This window comes from Thunnus thynnus, chromosome 7 (assembly GCF_963924715.1).
Source record: "Thunnus thynnus chromosome 7, fThuThy2.1, whole genome shotgun sequence".
In the NCBI taxonomy this organism is placed as follows: Eukaryota; Metazoa; Chordata; class Actinopteri; order Scombriformes; family Scombridae; genus Thunnus; species Thunnus thynnus.
The window spans coordinates 18,503,758-18,527,215 of NC_089523.1; the positions used below are offsets into that span (position 1 = coordinate 18,503,758).

The 23,458-nt window shown below is 39.4% G+C and overlaps 2 protein-coding genes across 3 annotated transcripts; both read right to left on the reverse strand.

Moving 5' to 3' along the window:
• Positions 1 to 1,812: 1,812 nt before the first annotated feature.
• Positions 1,813 to 9,494, reverse strand: pde9ac (phosphodiesterase 9ac). Of its 2 annotated transcripts, none has more exons than XM_067595782.1 (18): positions 9,370 to 9,494; positions 7,594 to 7,664; positions 6,918 to 6,995; positions 6,514 to 6,557; positions 6,298 to 6,352; positions 5,950 to 6,020; positions 5,709 to 5,786; positions 5,523 to 5,602; positions 5,348 to 5,422; positions 5,035 to 5,121; positions 4,844 to 4,948; positions 4,612 to 4,694; positions 4,172 to 4,328; positions 3,868 to 3,981; positions 3,450 to 3,554; positions 3,172 to 3,300; positions 2,979 to 3,074; positions 1,813 to 2,026 (listed from the first exon to the last, which is right to left on the reverse strand). In XM_067595782.1, exons 1-18 carry the CDS (start codon positions 9,436 to 9,438, stop codon positions 1,976 to 1,978), a joined length of 1,548 nt encoding a protein of 515 aa, XP_067451883.1. In that variant the 5' UTR covers positions 9,439 to 9,494; the 3' UTR covers positions 1,813 to 1,975. The 2 variants fall into 2 exon arrangements, with proteins under 2 accessions (XP_067451883.1, XP_067451882.1); XM_067595781.1 differs by having other exon boundaries at positions 5,523 to 5,604; positions 5,699 to 5,786.
• A 3,744-nt stretch (positions 9,495 to 13,238) lies between these two features.
• hepacama (hepatic and glial cell adhesion molecule a) lies at positions 13,239 to 20,359 on the reverse strand. Its single transcript, XM_067594707.1, has 7 exons — positions 19,981 to 20,359; positions 17,210 to 17,557; positions 16,649 to 16,930; positions 15,229 to 15,319; positions 14,923 to 14,990; positions 14,683 to 14,753; positions 13,239 to 14,027 (listed from the first exon to the last, which is right to left on the reverse strand). Exons 1-7 carry the CDS (start codon positions 20,075 to 20,077, stop codon positions 13,665 to 13,667), a joined length of 1,320 nt encoding a protein of 439 aa, XP_067450808.1. The 5' UTR covers positions 20,078 to 20,359; the 3' UTR covers positions 13,239 to 13,664.
• Positions 20,360 to 23,458: the final 3,099 nt, after the last annotated feature.

Here is a 23,458-nt window from a genome sequence, read left to right on the forward strand (position 1 = left end):
TGGCCTCTGTGGATTAACAGCATATTTGTAATAAGCAGTAATATGATTAATATGAAAAACATGTGGAACAATGCAAAGCATAAATAAAGGGTTAATTTATGTCAATTAGTTGTTTTCTAGTATACAACACCAGGTTTATTTTAATGATCTGTAGCTGTATTTTTTTTAACTTCTTTTAAAATAACTTTGACTAAAATTTATTGTTTTTAAATGTGTTCTATTATTAAAGTGACAGTGGACAGACACTCTGAAATGTATGTTGTCTAAACTTTATATATAAAGACATAACAGATGAACAGACATATAAAGCACAGTTCTACATACATTTTGAGATGTAAAAACACAGAATGAATTGTGAAACATACTTGGAACTTACAACTTGTGAAACGTTTGCCCCTATGTGGCTTTTTAAAAAAATGTATAAGTGAACCAGAGAAGATATCTAGAATCGTGATGGTTTGCTGAACAGCTCATTGTGTGTGTACAAAAAAAAGTAAAGCATTATTCTTTGGAAAACACTCTCATAGTGCACCATGTCAATCAAAAATATTTATTGCTACAGTGAGGTGAAAATGTCCCACTTTGATGTAGTTTATTTTTCTACTGGAAATATTTTGGGGAAATATCATCATTTACTGTTTGTGCAAGCTATTTGCCTGAACCTTTAGCTCATGAGGCTTTTAAAAAATGCATTGCCATCAATCTAAAATAACATTTTTCTTGAAATTTGTTGTCAGAGAAACTGGTCTTTCAAGCTGTTGCAGCTCTATGAAATGAAAATAAAAAAAGAGTAGAAAGAAACAACAGAAACACTATAAATATACATCGAGGTCGCCAGGTCCCTCTCTGTTACATCCAGTGCAAAAGTCTAAGTCAAAGTTCAAGATATGCCACCTTGACGCCTAAGTTTAGTTCAGTATGTAGCCAAGCAGTCTCTTTTCTCTGCCTCCTGCTCCATCTCTCCATCCGTCATCTTCAGAACGCAGCACAGAACGTCTTTGTCCAGGCCTCACTCACGTTTTTTAAAGTCTGTCCTGAGTTTGAACACAAAAGAAGACCCCTGCAATAAAACAAGAGCTTAAATTAGACAGAGAGAAACAGATGGGTTTTAAGGAGGAAAGCTGAGACTAAAACTAGGTTTAAACAACAACTCATCGACGGAGAGTTGTGCCTAGATCAGCACAAACCATGCCTGACCACCAAAAGATCGTCCATCACAGAAGAAGGCTATTCGACTGAAGTTGCCCTACAGCTGTGAGTTAGACTTGGCTTCCCTCTGCGGAAAGTCAAATCTTACCCTAAATCTAGTAGCAACTTCATTCTAGTTCTGTGGAAAGGTTCAATGTGAAATGGGAAAAGAAAGGAAAAGAGGTTATAATTTCAATTCATGAGCAGAAATTGTTGTCTTGTCACTGTAAAAAAAAAAAAGTGTTTAAGAGGGTAACTAATGAGTGACAGTTTCATCACTTTCAGTATTGCAGCAGTGACAGTCAAAATTATAATGACAGCTGCAAAATTAATCTTTTCAAGGAAGTCATATTTGAGTCATACTCTGGTGTTAGTTAGTTTTAATAACTTAAGTATTTTTTGTAGGATTTCTTTCTCCTTTTGGTTCTTAGGCTGTAACATTTTCTCTTTCTTTGTAGGCTGTAAAATTTCTAATGCTGAACCAATTTTGCTTGAGCCAACTGAACAGGATTGCTCTGTTTGCTTTTTCCTTTTTTGTGAGGGAATCCATATGAACTCCTTGGTGTTAACTTAAAAGGCGAATCCAAAGTGATGAAAGTGCTGCACATTCCTAAAGGTCTGGCTTTTGTCGATAGAGTTCAGTACAGAGAAGAGTTGCTGTGGAGGGGCCAGAGACAGCGGCAGAGACAGAGAGCACTCATGACACGAACACTAAACACTAAAGCACAACCAAGGAGTCAGTTGCTTTTACTTACACAGATACCACTGCACTCACTCACTGCAGAGCTTACTTCTTCTTCCCGCCTAATGACATATTTTCAGTTTTTTTCTTCTGTGCCTCATTGAACAAAAGACACACCTTTATGTTAGCAAGTGGTTTGATGGGTGCGTGCATGCATGTGTCCATGTACTGTATGTGTGTGTGTGTGTGTTTGTGTGTGTGTGTGTGTGTGTGTGACCCCTCCCATGTGAAACAAATTGCATAACTGTTCATTCGTAGTGTTTGGTAGCTCCAGGTGATAAGCTTGAGTGAGCTTGGATCTGTTGACTAAATGCCTCCTTTTCATTGCAGAGAACCTGTTACTGCTATTGTTTTAACCCTTTACATTCCGATTAAGCTAAATTTCATTTGTTATGTCCACACAGGCAAAATGGCATGTTTGCGAGCATAAAGGAGTGTCACTTTTGGCTTTTGACACATATTTCTCTGCAATGTGTGCAGGTTTAAACCTGTCTTCATTGCAGTTTTGTTCACTGCATCTCCTAGTGTCTCAATAAAAAATAATATTGCAATATTGTGATAATTTCAGATTTAATTTTTTTCTTACATTATTTATGTTGTTTAAAATATTATATTGCAAAATTGCACATTGTGACTCCCCCACTGACAGCTTTACAATATCCAGATCATTTATAGCCATGGGAGCTGGATGGTAAATCAGATTAGTGCATGTGTGAGGATTTGCTCTGTTTACGTGCATTTGTATGTGTCTGTGGGAGCAACCTGGCCAAAGTTATAGCCACTCTACCTTTGCTAGTCACCAAGGTTGAAAATAAGGTCGTTGTAATAGTGCTACAACTTGCTGTCTCTGTTTTGCACAGTATCATAGAGAATAGATGACTATTGACAGGTGATTTTTTTCGACTCATTTGACATCTTTTGAAAATATGGAGTGTAATTTAACATAAAAATGTGTGTGTTTGAACAAAGCTTGACTGTACATCATGCTTTTTCCCCGATAGATAGATAGATATAGATATAGATAGATAGATAGATAGGAAGGTTCTACCTCTGTCATGGCATCGTCAATCTGTTTCAGCTCCTCATAGTGGTCACGAGAGTCTCTCAAAGGCTGAACCATGATCTCCTCAATCTGAGGGAAAAGCTGTCATAAAACACCGCAGCCGTTAAAGGACATTAACTTTTTTTTTTCTTTATCAAAGTGTTCATATAGGCACACATCGTTAGACAGTTGGTCCTACCTTCATGACAGTTTCAAACATTGGGATGAGGACAAACTTGATGAATCCAATCTGAGCAGTGGGTTTGGTGACTTTATCTCTGTCCATGAAGGGGGCCACAGGAAGACCCTCAGACTTCTCCCTGTCACTCTGGGAGCCACAGAGGTGGAAATATTGTCATTTGATGCTGTAAGCTTCACTTATCATTGCTCATGATGTACAGAATCCTTTATTTGAGTTGACTTTTTGGCTGTAGATCATGGATTTAGGGGTAATGTAAATATTTTGGATGAGGTCACCTGCATGAAGTACTCCTCCAGTAGACAGTCCACCCATGGCTCAGCTACCTCAGTTGGCCTCACTTCGTTGGAAATATCACAGCACTTGATCAAAACCATCTTCAGCTGAAAACACAAACACATGCATGTACAACCACCCCCCCACCCCATACACACACACACACACACACACACACACACACACCAAACAGAGAATAAAGGAGCCTATTCATTTCCACATTTTCCACTGTATTTCTGTGACTACTTTCCCAATTACGCTAATACAATCCCTGTGGCTTCTGCTGATTGCAACACTCTCAGAAAGGATAAAGGCCTGCTTGTGCTGAGGGTCAAATCCTATATGCATAGCGCAGTACAGTAAACAGCTGGTGTCAGCTGGAGATGTAACATGATCTTGTAAGGCACAATGTATACGCACACATGTGACATGCTCTTCGTTGGTGAAGTCAAAGTTGTCCACTTTTTGCTTAAAGGAGTCTAGTATCTCTCCGTGTCTGGCCATGTCGGTGGCCAGAATGAGGGTGATAATTGCCTGGAGACATAAAAGCAAAGTCAAGGTTTGAAGGTTTGAATGAAAATTGGTTACATTTTAAGTTAAATAGTCTTTAGATAAATGTGACAAGACAGTAGAATTACAATAAGATAAATAAGATGTTTGTCATGAATCTGAATGAATTCTGTTTTTCCTGCTCACTAAGGAGACTTTTGCATGCACATTTCACCTGTCGAATCTGTTTGAATGCTTCAGGATCCACGTTTGCAAAGATATTGCACTCAGGAAGAGAGAGGATCTGGAAGGCCACGGCACAGTGATGGTTCTCCAGTGGAGAGATGTCGTTGTAGCGCACTGCCAACTCTGTGCGGGCATTGATTTGGTACCTGATAGATGGATGACACGGATGACACGGATGAAACGGATGGATTTAAGATGGATGGATATATTCTCACGAAGTTTCCTTGATAAGAGAGGTCTTCACCTGCCCAAAACTTCAACATGATAATCTAAATCGGCGTGTTTTCATACCTGAACTCTCCCCATGCTGAACTAGTTTCACAGTTCATTGACAACAGTGTTGTGTAAAAGATGTCAAAACATACTGGGGTCAACGGGCATCTGTACTCCATCTTTCAACACCCCTACAGACAGAATAGCGAGTCTTACGTGTTGTTGTAGCCAGGGTGGTCCAGGTCGTGACACACTGCAGCTGTCATTAAAATGCCCATATCTGTGAGAGTCAACTTCTCCTGGACAACAGTATAAATCAAAGGTGTTGTTACAAAATGCAAAATATCCAGCGTTACATAATTCTGTAAACATGGTTGTTGAATGGTAGATGATTCACTTGATATCCTTGACATGCATGAACACTCATACCCACAAACATACACCTCACCTGTAGGTTGCAGAGGTGGATCATGCCATACATCATCTGACTAACGCAGAAGCAATGACGAAAGTTGTGGAAAGGGTTGTTTCGGTAGTTCTCCTGAATGGCCAACTAGCGGACAGAAAAAATACTTAATTAACTGTGAACTGCACATTAGAAAATATATGTGATGCTTCTACTCTCTTCTGTAACTTTACCAGCCAGCGTTTCAGTGTGATAGGGTTCATGTTGAATTCTTTCACCAGTCCCAAGTCATGGTACATATACTCCAGACAGCTCAGCATCTGCAACCACAAAGGAAGTAAAGCATCTTCAGTTCAAATATGCAAAAAAGGCTGAAAAAAGAGCTAAAATAGGCATAAAAATCATATAGAAATATACACTTGCAACTAAACTGCAACCGTGTAAGAATAGTGCATACAGACTGATCAGTTGAATGTTAATTGGAGTCAACAAAACTTGGCAAATTATTAAAAGTGTTTTGAATTAAACTGAATTGAATTAAAAAACCTCATTGTGTTCCCAATGCCAGACATCAAATGTTGGCTTCTTCAGTGCCTCAACAGTCTCCTGAGACAGTGTGTACTGTGGATGTCAAGCCAAATAAATAAAGTCATCAGAACTTCAAAAAAAATCTTCAGTGTTCCAGAAGTTTAAATGGTAAAAAAATAGGAGACAGACATACCTTTGGATAACTGGGGACATCTCGTCTAGGAGTGACCTTCTTCCCATCATCTGAGAAGTTGTATTTGCATGGGCAGTTTACTCTAAAGTCGAAAGGAAAGAGGACATTTTATTTTGAATTGATATTACATGATTTGGTTTCTATCGATGTTGGTGGTAAAAGTATAGTCATTTCACCTGCCACCACCTCGTGAAGTCATCTCATCTCGTAGCTTCTTCAGATCATTTTTACACTTCTCAATTTCCACCACCTTCAGGCCCTCCACTGGAACAAGATGACATGAAATATCACTGTTTGGCTTACTTTAGGAATGTGCCTGCACTTGAATTATTTCATGTTTTATTGATATCCTAGATTGTATTGCATTGAAATATTTTTTTTTCCTATGTGATCCTATTAGATAAATGACATAAAATGTACTTCTTACATTCCACTCTCTTCTCCAGCATGGCTAGCCTGTTGGTGACCTCAGTCTTCAGCTCATTGATGCGAAAGGCTCTTTGAGAGCAAAACAAATGACAAAAGACATGTATTTCATATGGTTCATAGGGTCATAATGACAAAACCAAACTAGAAAAGGACCTTCAAAGTTAATGACAAAAGTGAAAGAATTTCTTGTTGTCTGATTTAACTTGCCTCTATGGGTTGCAGCATGTATTATGACTGGATTAGAGTGTTTGAAAGGCACCGGTGTCAGGTATGAGTGTGAGGTATGTGCGAGGGTGGGGAAGGGCAGGCTTCAGTCATAGCATAACATAAACAACTGAGGTGTTACCTGCTGAACTGCTCAGCCACCTGGGACAACACGTTCTGAAACATATCCTCCTTCTCTGCAGACATAAATACATACCTGATAAATCATTGTGAACAGCAATCACGCTGTCAGGTTTGGTATGTTCAAAGCTAATCATTACTTTCACAGTAGATGTGTTGTTGATGCATGAATGTATGTGTGCTTGTCAGCTAGTTAAAGCTGCTGCAGACGCTTTACCTCCAAGCTGACCGGTAGACAGGGGGATGATTTTGTACAGAGAGCTGTAAGGAAACCAGATGTGCAATTATTATTCCTAATTCTCACCATAGCAGTTTGCTTGTATTACTTTTTTTTGGAAAGAATTGCAGTTTAATTCTATTAAGTTTATAAATGTCTATAAAGAGTTAACAGAACAATTTCAAGGTTAATTTAGTAGCTGTTCTGTAGATATGATCAAAAGCTCCATTTCAGATTGTTTTGTCACTGTTTCCAAAGTCAAGAGCGAACTTTCATTCTCATCTTATAAAATGTTTGTCAAAAGAGCCTCTGAAATGAGGCACAGATTTGGAAAAAGATGACATGAATGACATGTAATTATGTAATTAAGATATTAATACAATGTCATAATGATGCTAGGTTACTTTGGAGAGTTGGTGGGCATGGTGGGATCTATGGAGACCAAGGCACCTTCTGGATCCACCATCATGATGGCAGTGTTCCTGTGATAAGAAGATGAGAAGAAGAAACACTGAGTTGAATACAGTCCTCTTAACTTTTTCATATTATATTTAGTGTTTAAGTCAGAGTACGTAGTGTTTAATGTTGTTGGAGTGAAAGAGAAATGATCGACATTTATGTTATAAAAGTTACAACACCCCCCCCCCAAAAAAAACCAACCCAAACATTTATTATAGTAATAACACCTTAACTGGGCTAACTTTTGGCATAGATACAATTTTATAGTTATACACAAAAATGCATGTGTATTGTGCCTGGGATCTCTGTAGAGACAGAGTGAAGGAAAAGGAGGGAAGAAAAAGGCATGTCTAATGTAGTGTGTCTGACTCATTAGTACATTCAAGTCTTACTTTACTATATGGAGCTACTCAACAAGCTTTTTCTGTCTTTACTTATCATGAGTTATCATGCCTGAAAATAATCTTGCTTTGTTTTATGGCAATCATGCCCAGAGACATGAAATAGGGAGCAATGGGACCTCACTGTCCACGTGAATGAAATAAATGAGCAAAAAAACAAACAAGTGAGCAAACAATGATGAATTTCTAAAAATTGAAGCTAAAAGCAGGTGAAATAAACCTGGGAATGTTGGATGAGGAACATAGAAGCTCCTTGATGTCGCAGGGACTGCAGTGCCGACTGAACACCACCTGTGAGGGACACACAGTTCTTTTATTGGTTCAAATTCAAATACAAGCAAGTTGGTTCTCCTTTTTGTATTAATGTAGACACAAATGATTGAGGGCTGTAGCAGTGGTATTTAATAAAATAACATTCACACATATAGGAGAAAACTTGTTCTGTGCAGCCCTCAAATCGAACACAGCAGATTCAGTGTATAAGGCTTTCAAAGGGACACCTGGACACAGCTGCTGTGGTTTTGATATAAAGCCTCAGTGCTCTGACAGGGGAGGAAGGTTATCAAATTTCATATCTTTAAGCGACAAAGTCACATGGGAATGTAAAGTAAAGGTTGGTTTGCTGAATATATAGTTGAATGAGGTCAAGTCAGCAGAGAGAACAATGTGACAGAAGTGGACAGCTGGAGTGTGAGAGAAGATAGCGACATTATCCACGGCTGTCATACAAAAACACTCTAGATTACAAGACTCACTACAGCATATGTACACAGATAAAAAAAGGTGTGTGCATATACCCTATGCAAAAACTGCAGCCTTACATCTTGAAGCCAGCAGGTGTAGCAGACAAACATTCAGCCTCAGGCTGTGGGCTTGGGGCTCTTGAACAGACATGTGTCATCGCCAGCTCTCTACTTGAAGCACTCTACATCACCAGATCAGCAAGTGTTTCATTTATCTGTACCTCAGTATGTTTGGAGCGCTGAAACATGAAACTCGAGCAAGAAACCATTTGTCATGACTGTTTAAATGTTCACTCGGCCGTTGCTATCTTGTCGGTATGATTAAAGAGCTGAAATAAGCCAGTGCTATACTTTATTTAGTACTTTTTCTGTTTAACTTAAATGCTGCTTCTGAAAAGTTAAAGACAAGAAGAGATCTAAATCCATATTTTGAAATACATTATATTCCCCAGAGCTTTAAGGGATCAGAAATTAATACCGGAGTGTAAGCTGTTGACAACAGGTGTTTGGTTCTGTCAGAAATAAGGCAAACTGCTCTGCATCACAGTCTAATTTTAGCTCCTCCTCAGGTGAGGCTGGTCCACTGGGAATACCAACAACTGTGAGTCATGAAGGTAAATTAAACATTGAATTATTTAATTGCCATTGCTTAAGTTATTAAAGGACAGTTTTAGAATTCTTACTAATATGAAATTCTGAATTTCTGAATTTTCCGAATTCTGAATTTGAACTTGAATTGAAAAATAAATGCATTTGAAAAATAAATTTGAACTAACTGAATGAGCTGCAACTGTGATGTTTTTTTTTTTTTTGTTTTATTTACATATTTGCATTTTTTTACATTAATGTCAATCGTTTTACAGTTACGGTTTGATACATAATTCATATGCAAATGCAGTTCTGATTAAAAGAAAGAAATAACCTATTTTCATCAGATGTGTCTCTTATATCTACACTGTATTGTATATCACATTTTATAACACATTTTACAGGCAATTTTTACATCTTTGTAAACACATAATTGAAATCTGTATATGACTGCATATCTGTAACAGATTTTACTGCCAGAAAATTAGATTCTGTGACCATTTTTTGTCAAAACCAGTTGATCTGACACAGCAGAGAAGACATTAGTGAAATGTATAATGTCACATTACATTTCTAATAGAAATGGGGGGTGAACTGTATTTTGGCAAATGAAATAATAAAAAAAGACAGAATAATTCAAACTTTTCCACTAGAATCGGACCCACCTTTTGCACCTTCCCATCCACATCCAGATAAATGGTTTTGGGGGCATAGGAGGAGGAGCTGGAGCCCATGTTGACCTCCCTCTCCTCTCTTACACACCCGGAGTGATTCTGGCTTGGAGCCCTGATTGACAAACTTTAAAAGCCGACAACCTGGGTGTTTTTCTGAGGATCCACAAGGTAAGCAAATGAGTGGAGGACATCATTTTTTCTCAATACATTACACTAATTCCTAATAAAAAACTAAAAAAATAATGACATGAGAAAAGAATGAAACACCAGCAACAGGTGAGCATCCTTAGATCTCTGTCAACATATTTGAAATTACATAATTTGTTATGTTTTTGCCATTGCCAATCTCCAGAGGCCGGAAACAACTAAATCAAAGAGGAATACGTATGCAAAATGTTACCAAGGAGCATGTTAGATTCATGTGTAAAACATGATGGAAAAAATGTCTATTTGCCCACAACATTTTCCACAATCCACAGCCAATTTCCATGATATTTAGTTTCAAAAAAACTGAAAAAATGTGCAAATAATAAGGTTAAAAACTTACAGTCAAATGAAATCACAAAAAGCAGCAGCACATCTGCTAAACTCACAGTATCAGCGATGCAGCTTCCCCTGTGGAGACTGGCGGTAATGTCCCAGGTGCTGAGGATGCAGCTGACTCACATGCAGACACACAAGGACCCAAATGCAAAAAAAGTGAAATCTACGGTTACAGCGAGAGAGGCTGTGAGCGATGGAGAAGGTGAGGAAGGGTATGTGTGAGGGAGCCAGAGGGGTATCGAGTACTATGAATATAACTGGCTCTCTTACTGGTTGCCAGGGGACTGTTACTATGGTGAAAAATAAGTCAACCCTAATGTCTTAAGTGGCACAGGGCTTTTACCTGCGGACAAACCTCTTATATACATAGTCTGATTCACTGTATCTGTATCTGAAAAAAACACACAAGCATTATGTGTCTACGGGGCTTTATCAAATAAATTGTTTACTACACTCTTATCTGATTGGTGCTGGAGAAGGAGAATTATATTATACCTGTGTTCTGTTGAAATCAGCTACTATTATTGGCCCAAAAGGCATGCAGGACAGGAGCAAAACACTGATTAGAGCACTCGAAGATGGAAAATTATATCTTATCGGGGGGACTCCACTTCTAACCGAGGGGCCCCCTAATTTCAAGTGTGGCCTTGTTCTTTTTGTTATAGCTACTATGTATGTGTGTGTGGTGGTGTGTTATGTTCATCTGAGAAGCATTTGTGTTTTTAATTTCTGTGTGTGTTTGTCTTATTATCCCCTGTTCACTCATCCACTCATTGTTGAGAACATGTCTAACAGATGGTTTGGTCAGATGAGTTCAGCAGAGCACTTGAAGAGATTTCAGAGTGTGTTTTATTTTTAGCAGCAATTCATAATTGATCATGTCGGGAATAAAATAAATATATGTCAAAGCACATGGTCTAATAACATTTCATTTGCTGATTTCAGGAAATGTTAGAGACTTACTGATGTTCTGAATCACCTGGATGATTTAATTTCATATCAATTTAATTCATATTAAATCACAAACTTGTCTCATAGGGCTGTACAATCTGTACAACATATGACAACTGTCATCTTTAGACCCTTGGTTTGGATGAGGAAGAACTTCACACACACACATACACACACACACACACACATACAAAAGCCATTTTAAGCGAATAAAGGGAGAAACCTCAAATAGAGCAACAGAGGAGGAATCTCTCCTGCAGGATGGACAGACATGCTGTAAAGAGCAGACAAGTGGAGAAACAGAATGACGATAAAAAGTCAATTAAGTACATAGTATAAAATATTAAGTAAATACAGTGTCATAAGTTAAAGCATTTCAGGAAAAAATGGTTTTGAGTAAAGACTGTGGATCAGAGAAAATGTCAAGCAACTACCAGCTGCAGTCAAAAGCTGGTAGGACATCGATCATAAAATCTTCTCTATTTTTCTTTTGTCCATTGACCTGTTACACTAAAACCATGCTTTACAAGGGCATTAATTATCTGCTATGAAAGCGGTCCTGGCCTACACACACACACACCCACAAACACACACACACATACACACACACACATACACACACTCACACAAGAGGCTAGATAAGAGCTTTCCAACAATAAAGTCACCCTCCTCTACTGGGAATTTCACATCAGCAGACTGGTGTGAACAAGGACATTAGTGAGAAGGCTCGACTAGGCAGTAGGAGGAGGTAATTAATTAGAGATGGAGAGTGTCATACGTCTCTATTCAACTCATAGGATACCTCACTCCCCTTACGAATACACACACATACACACAAACTGTTTACACACAGATGTGATCCTGCTCCCTAGAGTCTAATTACACCCTGGGCTTCCAAGCTCCTCTGCCACGCTGGATGTGGAGCATGATGGGACGGACTTGGTGACTAATATACAAAATGTGAGATAAAAATATGATAAAATTTTCAATTTCAATTTCCAAAACAATCAATAAGAATGGGCCTCTTTCATTATCTGAGGACATTTCATTTCCACTTACTGTGAGCTACAAGTGATTATGCACATGTTTGTGTGCTTGCCTGCCTGTGCTTTTGTGTGTGTGTGTGTGTGTATGTGTATTCATGAGGCTGTGTGCCAAGGTGTTTCAAACAGAACAAAGACTGCAAAGCCCAGATCAAAACAGGCGGATCTGATTGCTTATGAAACCGCAAGACTCGTCACACCTTCAGCAACGGAAGATACATTTCAGGATAAAAGCAATAAATGAAATCATGCAGATTTTCATGACAAAAGATGTCCAGCTGGACATCTGAGGGGAACACATTATCCTGATAATAGTGACAGACCAGGCCACATTGTGTGTTTGTGTGTTTGTGCACACTTCCTCCCTTGCAAGCTTATAACTGAATATAGTTCAGAACATCCTTTAATCTTTAATCTTTTTGGTCTTTTTATGCCATGCTCACTGACAATGTGTTTTTTTTAGCAGTGGACAGAATAACATGCTGATGATAAAATAAACCACGTATTAAGTGATTATTACCCCCATACATGGATATAGTTGCCATCTACTGTAAACTCATCTGGGCATATTAAGGAGCGGTTTATCCACAATCAAGAATGCTTCTATTCATAGCAAACTGATTGGAGGCTACATAATTGCGTGGCCCACTTTAAGTTAAGACTTACTGTAAATATTAAGTCTGTGACTGCACATTATTGATTTAAAGCCTCCTCTTGAAGTTGATTAGCCCACATTAGGTAACTGTGCAATCAAACAAAGCTTTATCCTCATTGACCTTTTCATATCAAGTAAATGAATATTAAGAATCATCTGTCATCATGCTTCGTTTAGATAAAGCAAAGGGACTAAACGGTAATAAGACATCCACACAAGTATACAACCCAACATGGCACAACAAAATGTCATATGTCAACTGCTACACATGATTGATTTAAAAAGGTTCATTGAAAGTTTAGGAAAAGTGGTGAAGGTAAAATATATTTACAAGTAAAATCTACCCTTTGGAACTGTTTCATCACCAGTGTACACTGAATACAGAATCTATGAAAATGTGTGGGTGACACCTAATGGACTAGAAAGGAATTACACTTGTACTCAGCAATACTCATTCAGCCCATTATGGCTTTGTTGTTTGGTGTGTGTAACATGATAATAATATTATAACACTGTAGTAACACACAGAATGATAGGTAAAAATAAAAAAATGCATGAAATTAATATGCAGGGTTGTGGTGGAGAATATTACAACACTGATGACATACACCATACCAGCTATTTGAATTTTTATTACCTTCGGTTATATAATGATCCAACATAGAAAGTACAGTTTGAGGTTTAATTGTTGAAAGGGAAAACAAGGCAAAACCCCTTACCAACCAAACCCCTTAAAACTATTAACTTACATATGTACAGGTACTTATCAAAAGTTCCCAGTAAAATTCACAATACATCAATATATACCAGAGCTGGAAATTGTTCACTGTCTCAGCATCATATACATAATATACTACATGCTGGTGGACAGGAAGTACTTTTTCATATTACAGGATATCATCGAAAGACTACAGAAAATACTGTGCATGGAGAGATAGATAATAGATAATGGAGTTAGCAGAAAGTGGGCTCATCTCTTATCCTAGTGCATCAAATCCATTATCCTCATGGCAGGATACAACAAACTATACATGTACTTTACATATCACAGAATGAAAGCATATTTCCCAGGAATGCTGAGAAATGTGCGGTCGTCACTGCTGGGGTGGACAGTGAGTCTGATCACTGGGGTCTACACACTCTGCCTCTACAGGCAGGTGGCTGGTTGGGATGCCCACTGGTGGACGAACTTTTCTGATCGGGCTGAAACTGCGTGGAGATGAACCGGGGGAGTGAGCGGGGGAGCGTAGAGGGCGTAGGGGAGGACCTGGAAGGGGTTGTGGGAGAGGTTGTGCCAGTGGAGAGGGGCTGCGGGGGTACCTGCGTGGGGCAGTCCAGATGGGCCGCTCAGTTCTGTTGGAGGAGGGGGGAAGGACTGGGGCATAGGTAGCAGGGATACTCATTTCTGATTGGCTGAAGGTATTACTAGAACATTCTTCCAAACGCTCGAGGGTCTCCTGAAACAAGATGATGTGACACATGTTAGAATCATCATTAGCTATAGTGTTTTATTTAAGATTCTCATTTTGATGAAGCCATGATTTTTATAAACTTTAGCTTTAACCTTTACACACTGTCCATGTCAAATATGACCCATTTTTACATTTAATAAAAAGATCCTAAACACTATTCTTTTAGCTTGAAATGTTATGACTTTTCCTACAGAGACCAAGAATATAAAAAATGAAAATATTTAAACTTTTTTTATTTTACACATTCACATTTTTGAGGTTGTTTCTGGGTAAAAAAAAAAATCACCATTCAAAAATGTTGATGCATCCTTCACATTCAATAACATTAATTGAAATCATGATGGCTGCCATGTTCTCCTGTTTCAGGTAACATAGGACAGTAACATAGTGTGATTGCGAATGTTTTTTTTTCTATTCACAAATATCCTTAAACCTAAAGAATACAATCTCTTTGTTCTCTGAAAGCTCAATCAAGGATTTATCACCCATTTATTAATGATTAATGACTGATATTGTGTTTATTAATGAAAAATACATTTGTGGTTCAGAAGTTTGGTATAGAGACTAATTATGAGTGATACTGTGAAGGGTCAGCATATGAACAGTATGTAAGGGTTAAATGGCTTGGAGCTTCACTTACATCTTCGTTGAGAACATACAGAGGCATGGGACTCCTTCGACCAAGTGTGGTTGGTTTGGGTACAACATCAACTACAAAAAAAAAAAAGAAAAAAGAAAAACATGAAACATGTAACATATGAAATATATACATATAATAAAAAATATAATGTTCTGTGACATGTGTCAAAGATTAACAACAATACAATAAAAAATACAAAGGTGTTGTAAAGCTATATGAAAAGGAAACACTGTTGCTCACCATCATGGCCATTTTCACTCTGCTCTACATAGATGGGAGCTCTCTGGGGGACAGGTCTATGTTTCTTTCTTTAGAAGGAAAAAACAGATTCAATCAAAATCTTAAAATGTTATATAATCTACAAGTCACTGTGTTGATCACTTGTCCAATAAGGATAAATGTTAAGAATAGCAGAATATGGTGACACTGTTGAGCTACTTAAGATTCTAGCCACATCCTCAAGTGCAATATCAAAGCCAATGAGAGCGAGAGAGAGAGAGAGAGAGGAGAGGGAAAAGAGGAAAGAGAAGAAAGAGTGGCTCTCACTTGGAAGGTTTCCAACAGGCACACACTGTCACCAGGGTGATTAGGAGGAATATGCCCCCGGTGGACAGGATGATGTATAGCGAGCTCCTTCCTAAACCAGAGGGATACACAGGGAAGGCAAGAAAGAGTGAGAGTGACAGAAAGAAAGAAAGAAAAAAAGAAAGAAAGAAAGAAAGAAAGAAAGAAAGAAGACATTGAGAGAAAGAAAGAAGAAACCGAGAGGTCTGTGTTAACACGTCACTCATGTCTAGCACATTTCCCACCGCTTTTAAGCAGACTCAGCCCTCGGGTAACCCCACAGCTCAAAAAGCCGACACTTGATCCATTGAAAGTAGGAAACTACAGACCAGTTTCTCTTCTCTCATTCTATCCAAAACACTTGAACATACTGTACTTAACCAAGTGTCTAATTTTCTTTCGCAAAACAACCTACTCGATCCTAACCAGTCTGGCTTCAAGAGTGGTTACTCTACTGAGACTGCTCTGTTGGCAGTTCTGGACTCCCTGAAGTCAGCAAGAGCAGCGGATCATCATTTCTCATCCTGCTTGACCTGCCTGCTGCCTTCGACACAGTGAACCACCAGATCCTCATGTCCACTCTCTCCAGCCTCGGCATCACCATCATCAACCTTTTCTTGTTTTTCACAGTGGAAAAGTAAAAGTTTGAAAACATGAAGTTCTGTTTTCAAGGCAAGAAATTAATTATTTTGGAACATCCTACTTTTCTTTTAAACCTATAATGAGATGTGGCCAGGATATGCAGTATCCAAAAGCAACATTAAATCTTTTTTCTACACTGCTTGGGAAGTCTTATTCATGCCAGCACATTGGCATGAATAAGGTGCAGTGAAGTAGCACACTAGTGTAGTCACTTTGAGACTTTGTGCTGTGCTGCTATGCATGCAGAGGGAACAGAGAGCAGTCTGAGGGCCTGTAGCTGTCCCTTCAGGCAGCACATCACAGTACAGCAATAATGAAGTCAGGATTACTGAGGTCCACTGAGGCAAAGCGTCCTCCCCACCTGCTTTCTTTTTCTACTCCCTCCTCATAAATAACTGTCCATTCATTGGATCAGACTGTCTCTCCCTCTCTCTCCCTCTGCTTGACGTGTGGCTCTATAATGGCGCCCAGTAACAACTGCTCTCAGCCAACTCTGCTGCACTCACAGTCTGGATTTGCACTTGTTGTAAACAACATTGTTAGAGAGGCAGACATGCTTGTGTATGGGTCACTGTGAGATGATAATTGCTTCTGCTTACCACTGAAAATAGATTGCTGTTTTCGTCATCAGTTTTGCTGGTATAGAGGAAGAAATTGTAATTCTCAAAAACCATCTAATGTTACTATACCATTATCTCTTCAGCTCAAATGTAAACTTATATCACAACCTAAGATCCTACCGGTGTAACATGCCACCTACTGTAGACAGTGAGCTTGACAGCCATGCTCTTCATGCTGCTGATGGGGTTGTCCACTGTGCAGGCGTAAATGTCATCGTCTGACATCAGAACGCGCGAGATGGTCAGCACCTTTTGGTCGTGTGAAAGCTGCAGGCGTGAGTCATTGGATAGCACCTTGCCTCCCTTCAGCCAACTGTAGATGGGCTTTGTGCCATTATCGTGGGAACAGTGCAGGTGGAAGTGCTCGCTGTACTCCAGGACAGATGAAGCCATCATCTGGATGTAAGGTCTGGACACAGGTACTGAGGATAACAGGACAAAGACATGGGGGGGCTTGAGATTGAAATTCAAATATATTAGAGACTGACCTTTAGTTATATAAGAACAACTGACATTCATTTGAATGTGGTTATAAGATTTCTTAAAAAAAATACCACCAACACTGTGAATCACTCTGTATCGTGTTCTTGGGCAAGATTATGTATTTTCAACTTGTATTGATTTTCTGTTAGCTTATAACTCCTCTTCAGTGTCCTGCGCTGATTGCTCAGATATTTTGAAAAATGAGTAATTCTGCATACCATCCACAGTGAGCTCAATATAGTGCTCTCCAGTGAAGGTGTCATCCGTGATGGAGATCTCCACTTCGTACGCCCCTTCGTCTGACAGCTGCAGGTTGTGAAGCAGCAGTGAGCCATTCTCGAACACCAGGATCCGGTTGCGATATTCTGGCCTCAGGTTCCCTATGATGTCGATTCCTATGGACTGCACAACAGTAATAGGTTTCTCTTTGTCCCGCTTCAGCTGCCACTTAATTACAGGCTTGTCGGAGCTGCTGCTGGAGTAGCTGACTGACAACAGGGCCTCTTTCCCCACCGTGCCCCTCACCAACTGGGTTTGGCTGGTCACATTGACCCCTGACACCTCACCTGGAAAGATGGCAAAGAGGCAGTAAGCTAAGGAGAAGATAGAGAGGAGTACAGGAATAGTAGAGGGTTGCAGAGTAAACAAAGGGCAGCTCCTTTGCAGCCTTTGATGCTCCAGTGAGCAGAGATCAGAGGAATAAACTGTTCATACATTATGAAACAATAGAGGAGAAAAACACACTAATTACTGTTACACTAATTACTACTCTTGCTGCCAGTACAAACATAAATGAAAAATATGAGTATAGCAAATGGGCATTGGTACAGGGGCCCTGCACACCAGATGTAAAAAGTACGTACATTCACTTAAGTACGGTGTAAATACAATTAATTAAGTGCAAGTACAATTTTGAGATACTTTCATTTTACTCTAATACTCTCATCTGTGAGACTTTATCTTTTCCACCACTGCATGGAAATGGATTGAAAGGATGGAAATATCACATAGCCTTTTACTCTAAGTCATTTATATGTATGCTGTTGTACATTTTTAGAGTTAAGTTTCACAAATGTGTGATGTGACCACATAAAACATTAAAATAGTTCTTGCATGTTAATGTATCTTTAATGTAATAATCTCTATTTCACTTTACTTGCAACCCTTAAATTGTAAGCATGTTTTAATTTTAATCAGTAATTTATTCTATTGGCAGTTGGTTAACTTGCTAAAACATTTAAAGCAGCAAAGTCACTTCTAATTGACCTTTTTCACAGCCGCCATTTTGACCATACTCCAGTAGGAAAAGCAAAGGTGTCACTAATAACATTAATGATGACTCTGTTCTATTAAAGTGACCCAGTAAGCCATGACAGTGTGTGTGTACTGAAACTGAGGGAGCTAACAGAACTCATTCTTGTTAATTTTATATCCATTCTATTATTTATGCCTATACTTATCCTGCTATAACATGTCAAAATGCTGCATTTCTCAGGACTTTCAATACTTTTTTTTGCTTCATTATTTAGGCCTTTGTCTAAGATGTTTGTTTTTTCTTTGATGCGGACTTACTAAACAGAAATGTTATGCATTTTTGCCTTAATACAGCAATTAGCCAGCTCACTGTATGCTACGCACCCGCGTTATGTTCACTTGGGCCCATGATGTCTAGTCACATCTTGATCACTAATCTACTTCTCAGAAACTCCCCCCAGGAATTCCTCATGACCCCTCGTAGTGAACAACTAATACACTAATTTTGATTTGTGCTCCTCAATTATCCTCCACCTCCCACAGGGATGCGGGGATAAGGTATTACAGTCTGAGCCACATTTCATCCTTTATAGAGGAGCCCTGTCTTGGAAACCAAACACAGCAAAGCTATTATGTTCACAGTAGAGGTTCCTATAACTCAGTGCCGCTGGACACATGGAGGCTTAAACATTGGCTGCAGGCCTGTGAGGGGCATCCTACTGTTGGGCCTCAATGATGGAAAGAACAACCTAGATGAGAGAGAGAGAGAGGGAAAGAGAGAGAGAGGCAGAGGGAGAGACTGCACTGTTCACTATTCTTTGCAGTGAGGCAGTTAGCAGGGCATCGCCTCATTGCCGTGGTAACCATTTGGTCCGCCTGACAGGGGTTGCCAAGGCGATAAGACAAAGGGCATGATTGTTGGAACTAGTTTCCTCCCTTGAAAAGAGTGAGAGAGGGTGAGAAAGAGAGCGAAAGAGAGAGAAAAACTCTTTGTCATTGGTGAAGTTGGAGATAGACACAGAATCCAGTGATTCTACCAAAACTGGCCTGGTCGGGTAAACTGGGCCCTTGGTACGGATCACAGAATCAAATCATACATTTTTAAACCAAAATCACCAAGTAGTTAATGTTTGACATCACTTTTTCTCACCCATGAACTCACCCAGAGCTTCCCAAGTACAAAAAGCAGGCCCTGCCCTTTTCAACAGCTCTTCACAAAACTTGATATCATCACACTTAACCTGCATGTCCTCTTTCTTACATACCTACAATAGCCACTCCAGGCTCCTCTTGAGCTTGTGATGGGGGCCCAGTTTAGAGCATCACACATGAACTAATCCATTGTGCAACCAGCTAGTGGTACACAAGGACAAGAAAAGAAAAATCTGCGACTAACCTGGATTAACTTTACTAGACAAACAGTAAGGATGTGAGTTTTGATCTGGCTTTTAAGTGACACAGAGTGTTTTTTTAAAACTGATGAAAACAAAGAAAGTGACCCAAGATTGTAAAAGAAAACCAAAAATGTTAAAAATAGGTTAATTGAAATGAGAGTAACTGAACAGGCCCAGTCTGGCTTTGTCTTTACTTATTACCAACCAATCAGAATCTCACAATTCAAGGAAAAATCAACGTTTTCTGCCAGTCATCTGAAACATGGCACAGTCTCGGTGAGATCCTTTATCCTCTGATTTCTTTGTAGGCAAAAAAAAAAAAAAAAAATGTTTGGACTTACCTGTGAAGAGAAGGAGGAGGAGGCCAAAGAGCGTCAGTAGTGGAGGAATGTCAGTAAAACTGTTGCCTGTAGAGGAGGTCTTCCTCTCCACCTTCATCTTGTGTCTAGGGCAGAGTCTTTCTCCCACTTAGTGAGCATGGTTTATCCACCCTGGGCACGTCTCTACGAATCAACACTCTCGCCACTGCCTGACTGCCTGCAACACTGGCCTCTGCCTGGTCACACTGAGCCCCACTCTCCTCACAGCACCCCAGTCAGAGCCAACAACAGCCAACTGTGTGTGTGTGTGTTTGTGTGTGTGTGTGTCCATGTGAGACAGAGACATAGTGTAGATGAGCTCCTCTCTTACATGCCACATTGCCCTTTCAAAAAAGCAGCTCAAAGAAAAATAGTGTTTGCTTTTTTGGGCAATTATTTATCTTAAAGTGTCTGTTTCTTTCTTAAAGCTTCCTGTAAAATAAATGCTTTCTTTTTTACACCCTAAGCATACTCTTGCTATAAGTAATAAGGAGTTGCAATAATGAGTTGAGCTACTTTGCAGAAATTCCTGCTGGGAAGAACTAATATACTTCAACCAAAACAGTGGCTCTAAGAGGAGCCCACTTAAAACCCTCAAATGTCTGAGTTTGAAAAACAACTCACTTCCCCCCTCTTTGGCCCACCTTTGTCACATTGTGCAAACTCCTCTCTGGACTGGAGCCTCTCAATAAACTCACAATTTGTCACTTGGCAACCAACCCTGCTGTTGACCCACACATATAGCCTTGAAGCATTTTGCTGCTAGACAGTACAGTCAGTACAGTCAGTACCTGTCAGGTGCGTAGTGCATGGTACTGTATGAAAGCTGCATGATAATAAAAGCAACAAATAAGAGGAAACAAATTAAAGGAAAGATGTTATACCTACTTTGTCCTCTAGGTGGCGTAGCAGCTACATTAAGACAGTGAACTGATGGAGAAATTAGAGGCAAACACTCCTTCTAAAGTGAAGCTGCCAAAAACAGTGTTTTGTGAAGTTGTGGCTTTTATTGCAACACATTTGCTCTTTTTTTTTACTGACCTTTTAATATTCACTATGCATGTGAAAAAACAGTGAAACACACAGGTCAAAAGGTGTAAAATGAAAGTAAAACATGCTCTTCAAGAATAAGACAGGAAGTCTGAATGAAGAGTCAAAATACACTATGTTGAGTTGATTTAGTTAACTTTATTGCCACAGATATATCTCCTGACTGCCAATCTACCACTAGCTTCAAAGGTCCCACATGCCTAGACTGTCACCATTAATTATTTTAGAAATGACGTGTGTGTAAAATCCGCATTTGCCACATCAGTCATTTGTACTGTGTTGTGAAGATAAAAGCATTAGCTTGTACTCTCTGATGAGTCAATTGCATTATAAGTCATCTCTCCCACTTAAGGAAAGCAGTCTTTTGTTATGAGTTTTTTTTTCTTCTGAGCATTTTGTTTGACTACAAAGGGAGGTTTTATGCAGAGGAGGAAGCACGGTTGATAGAAAGCTCCAGGAATGTGGGAACAGCTGCCACTCTCCCAGGACTCCTGTGTAGTCGGCCATCAAAGCTGAACCTCTCCCCTCCACCTCTGCCCTCGGTAAGAGCAGCACCTCCCTCTTCCTCTCATCTTCTAACACACTCTTAATCAAGGGGGACACTTTCCAGTCAATAGAGGAAGAGAGAGGGAGTGCAGACGGGGGCCTGTGTACATGTATTATGACAGGAATGATTGTCACATTTAGCCCATAACAAGACTGATGTCATCCTGTGTGGCTCCCACAGTGCAGGTTTACAAGTACATGGATGCAATCAAGATGTGACAAAAATGTATCTTTAGGCTACAATGTGAAGCTGATATCACATCTTCTGAATGTAAATCCTTGATTTTATGGTGTCACTGATGGTGTTGTTTTTACAGCTGTGGTATTAAAGACTACACATTTCATCTCTACCAAGTTGGGTAATCTTAGTAATAAAAAATACTGTATCTTCTAAGATGGTGAGACCACAGGAATAACCACTGGAAAGCAGATAATTGCGCCCCCTGTTGTTTGTCTTGGCTCATACATCTCTAATTACCACCCAGGAGAGTAGAGAGATCTTTCCTCACTGACAAGCTGTCTGAGAAAGAGAACAAACTAACCAAGCAGATCTTTCAGATGATCTTCTCCTGAAATAGTCCATGTTCAACTTAACAAGTCACAAAAAAAAAGGAGGGGGCAGAACTATAATTCTCTGCTTCACTATGGTACATTTAACAGGCTACCTTGTGCTTCACAAATGTGCTCACATGACACATATGAGGATCTATTTAAGACCTGAACCAACACACTTTTCAGGCTCATTTTTGAAAACCTGTCTTTTCCCTTATTCTCAGAATTCAATCTACAGCACCAAGTGGGTGTTGTGCTATGTTTGGAGGTGTGCATAATATTGATTGTTCACCCACAGTCATTAAAGAGACAGGAGAACATGGCCATGGCACCTCTGGGACTGAGTAGGAGAAAAGAGAGAATAGGTCCATATAAAACCCATAGAGGATGTGTATAAAAGTGTGGCGGAGGAGGGATGTCAGCCTGAGAAGGAAGTGCTTTGCACTCTGCAAAACCACTGACACTCATGTTGGTTGTCCTATCTCTACAGCTGGTGTCACAACCAACATCCCATGTCTGTGTGCGTGTGTGCACAAGAGTTAGAGTGAGTGACTTGAGTGGGATCTGTGCACTAAAGTATGGGTTGTGTTTTTCCTGTGTGTGAATGCATGTGCAGTATGAGTTTGTGCAGAGTGCTGTATGGCTCAGATGTGTGTGGGTGGGCTGAGTGGGAGCACTGGGAGACTGAAGATGCTCTAGCCTGTTTCTCATAAAGTGAACAAGACTGCCTCTGCAAATGAAGCAAAAATGATGTTATTCTTTTGTGATTTAAAAAGCCATATTGCAATAAAGGTAGGCCGTGTATTGGAAAACATTCAACATGTACACACATCACTCGATGGCGTGGGTGTTTATGAAAATGCACCTGTTGACACCATGGATGCATTTTATAGCTTCATGCATACAGGCTTTGCAACTGTAAGCAATCAAATGATCTAAATGGCCTTTTAATAGCTATTATTATTGGTAAAAACTTAATTTGTCAAGTGTTACTGGCAGTTGTAAATATTACAAATGCATAGCATTATGTTTATGAATTATTTATGAAATTCCTTGTTTAAGAGAGCCACACGGGAGACAACACATTGTTTCAGCTTCATGGAAACCTGCTGTCGCCAATTAGCAGCCCCCGCTTATGTTGCAGTGAAAAATGAGCAAGTTTGGCTACTGTAATATCATAAAATAGAAAAACCTCAACTTTACCACCTAATTTAGAAACAGAGGTGGAGGTGACAGGTGACATAAAAGGTACTGTTTGAAAAAAAAAGATCCTTATGTTGAATTAATAAAGTTTAAAAGAGACATTTCACCA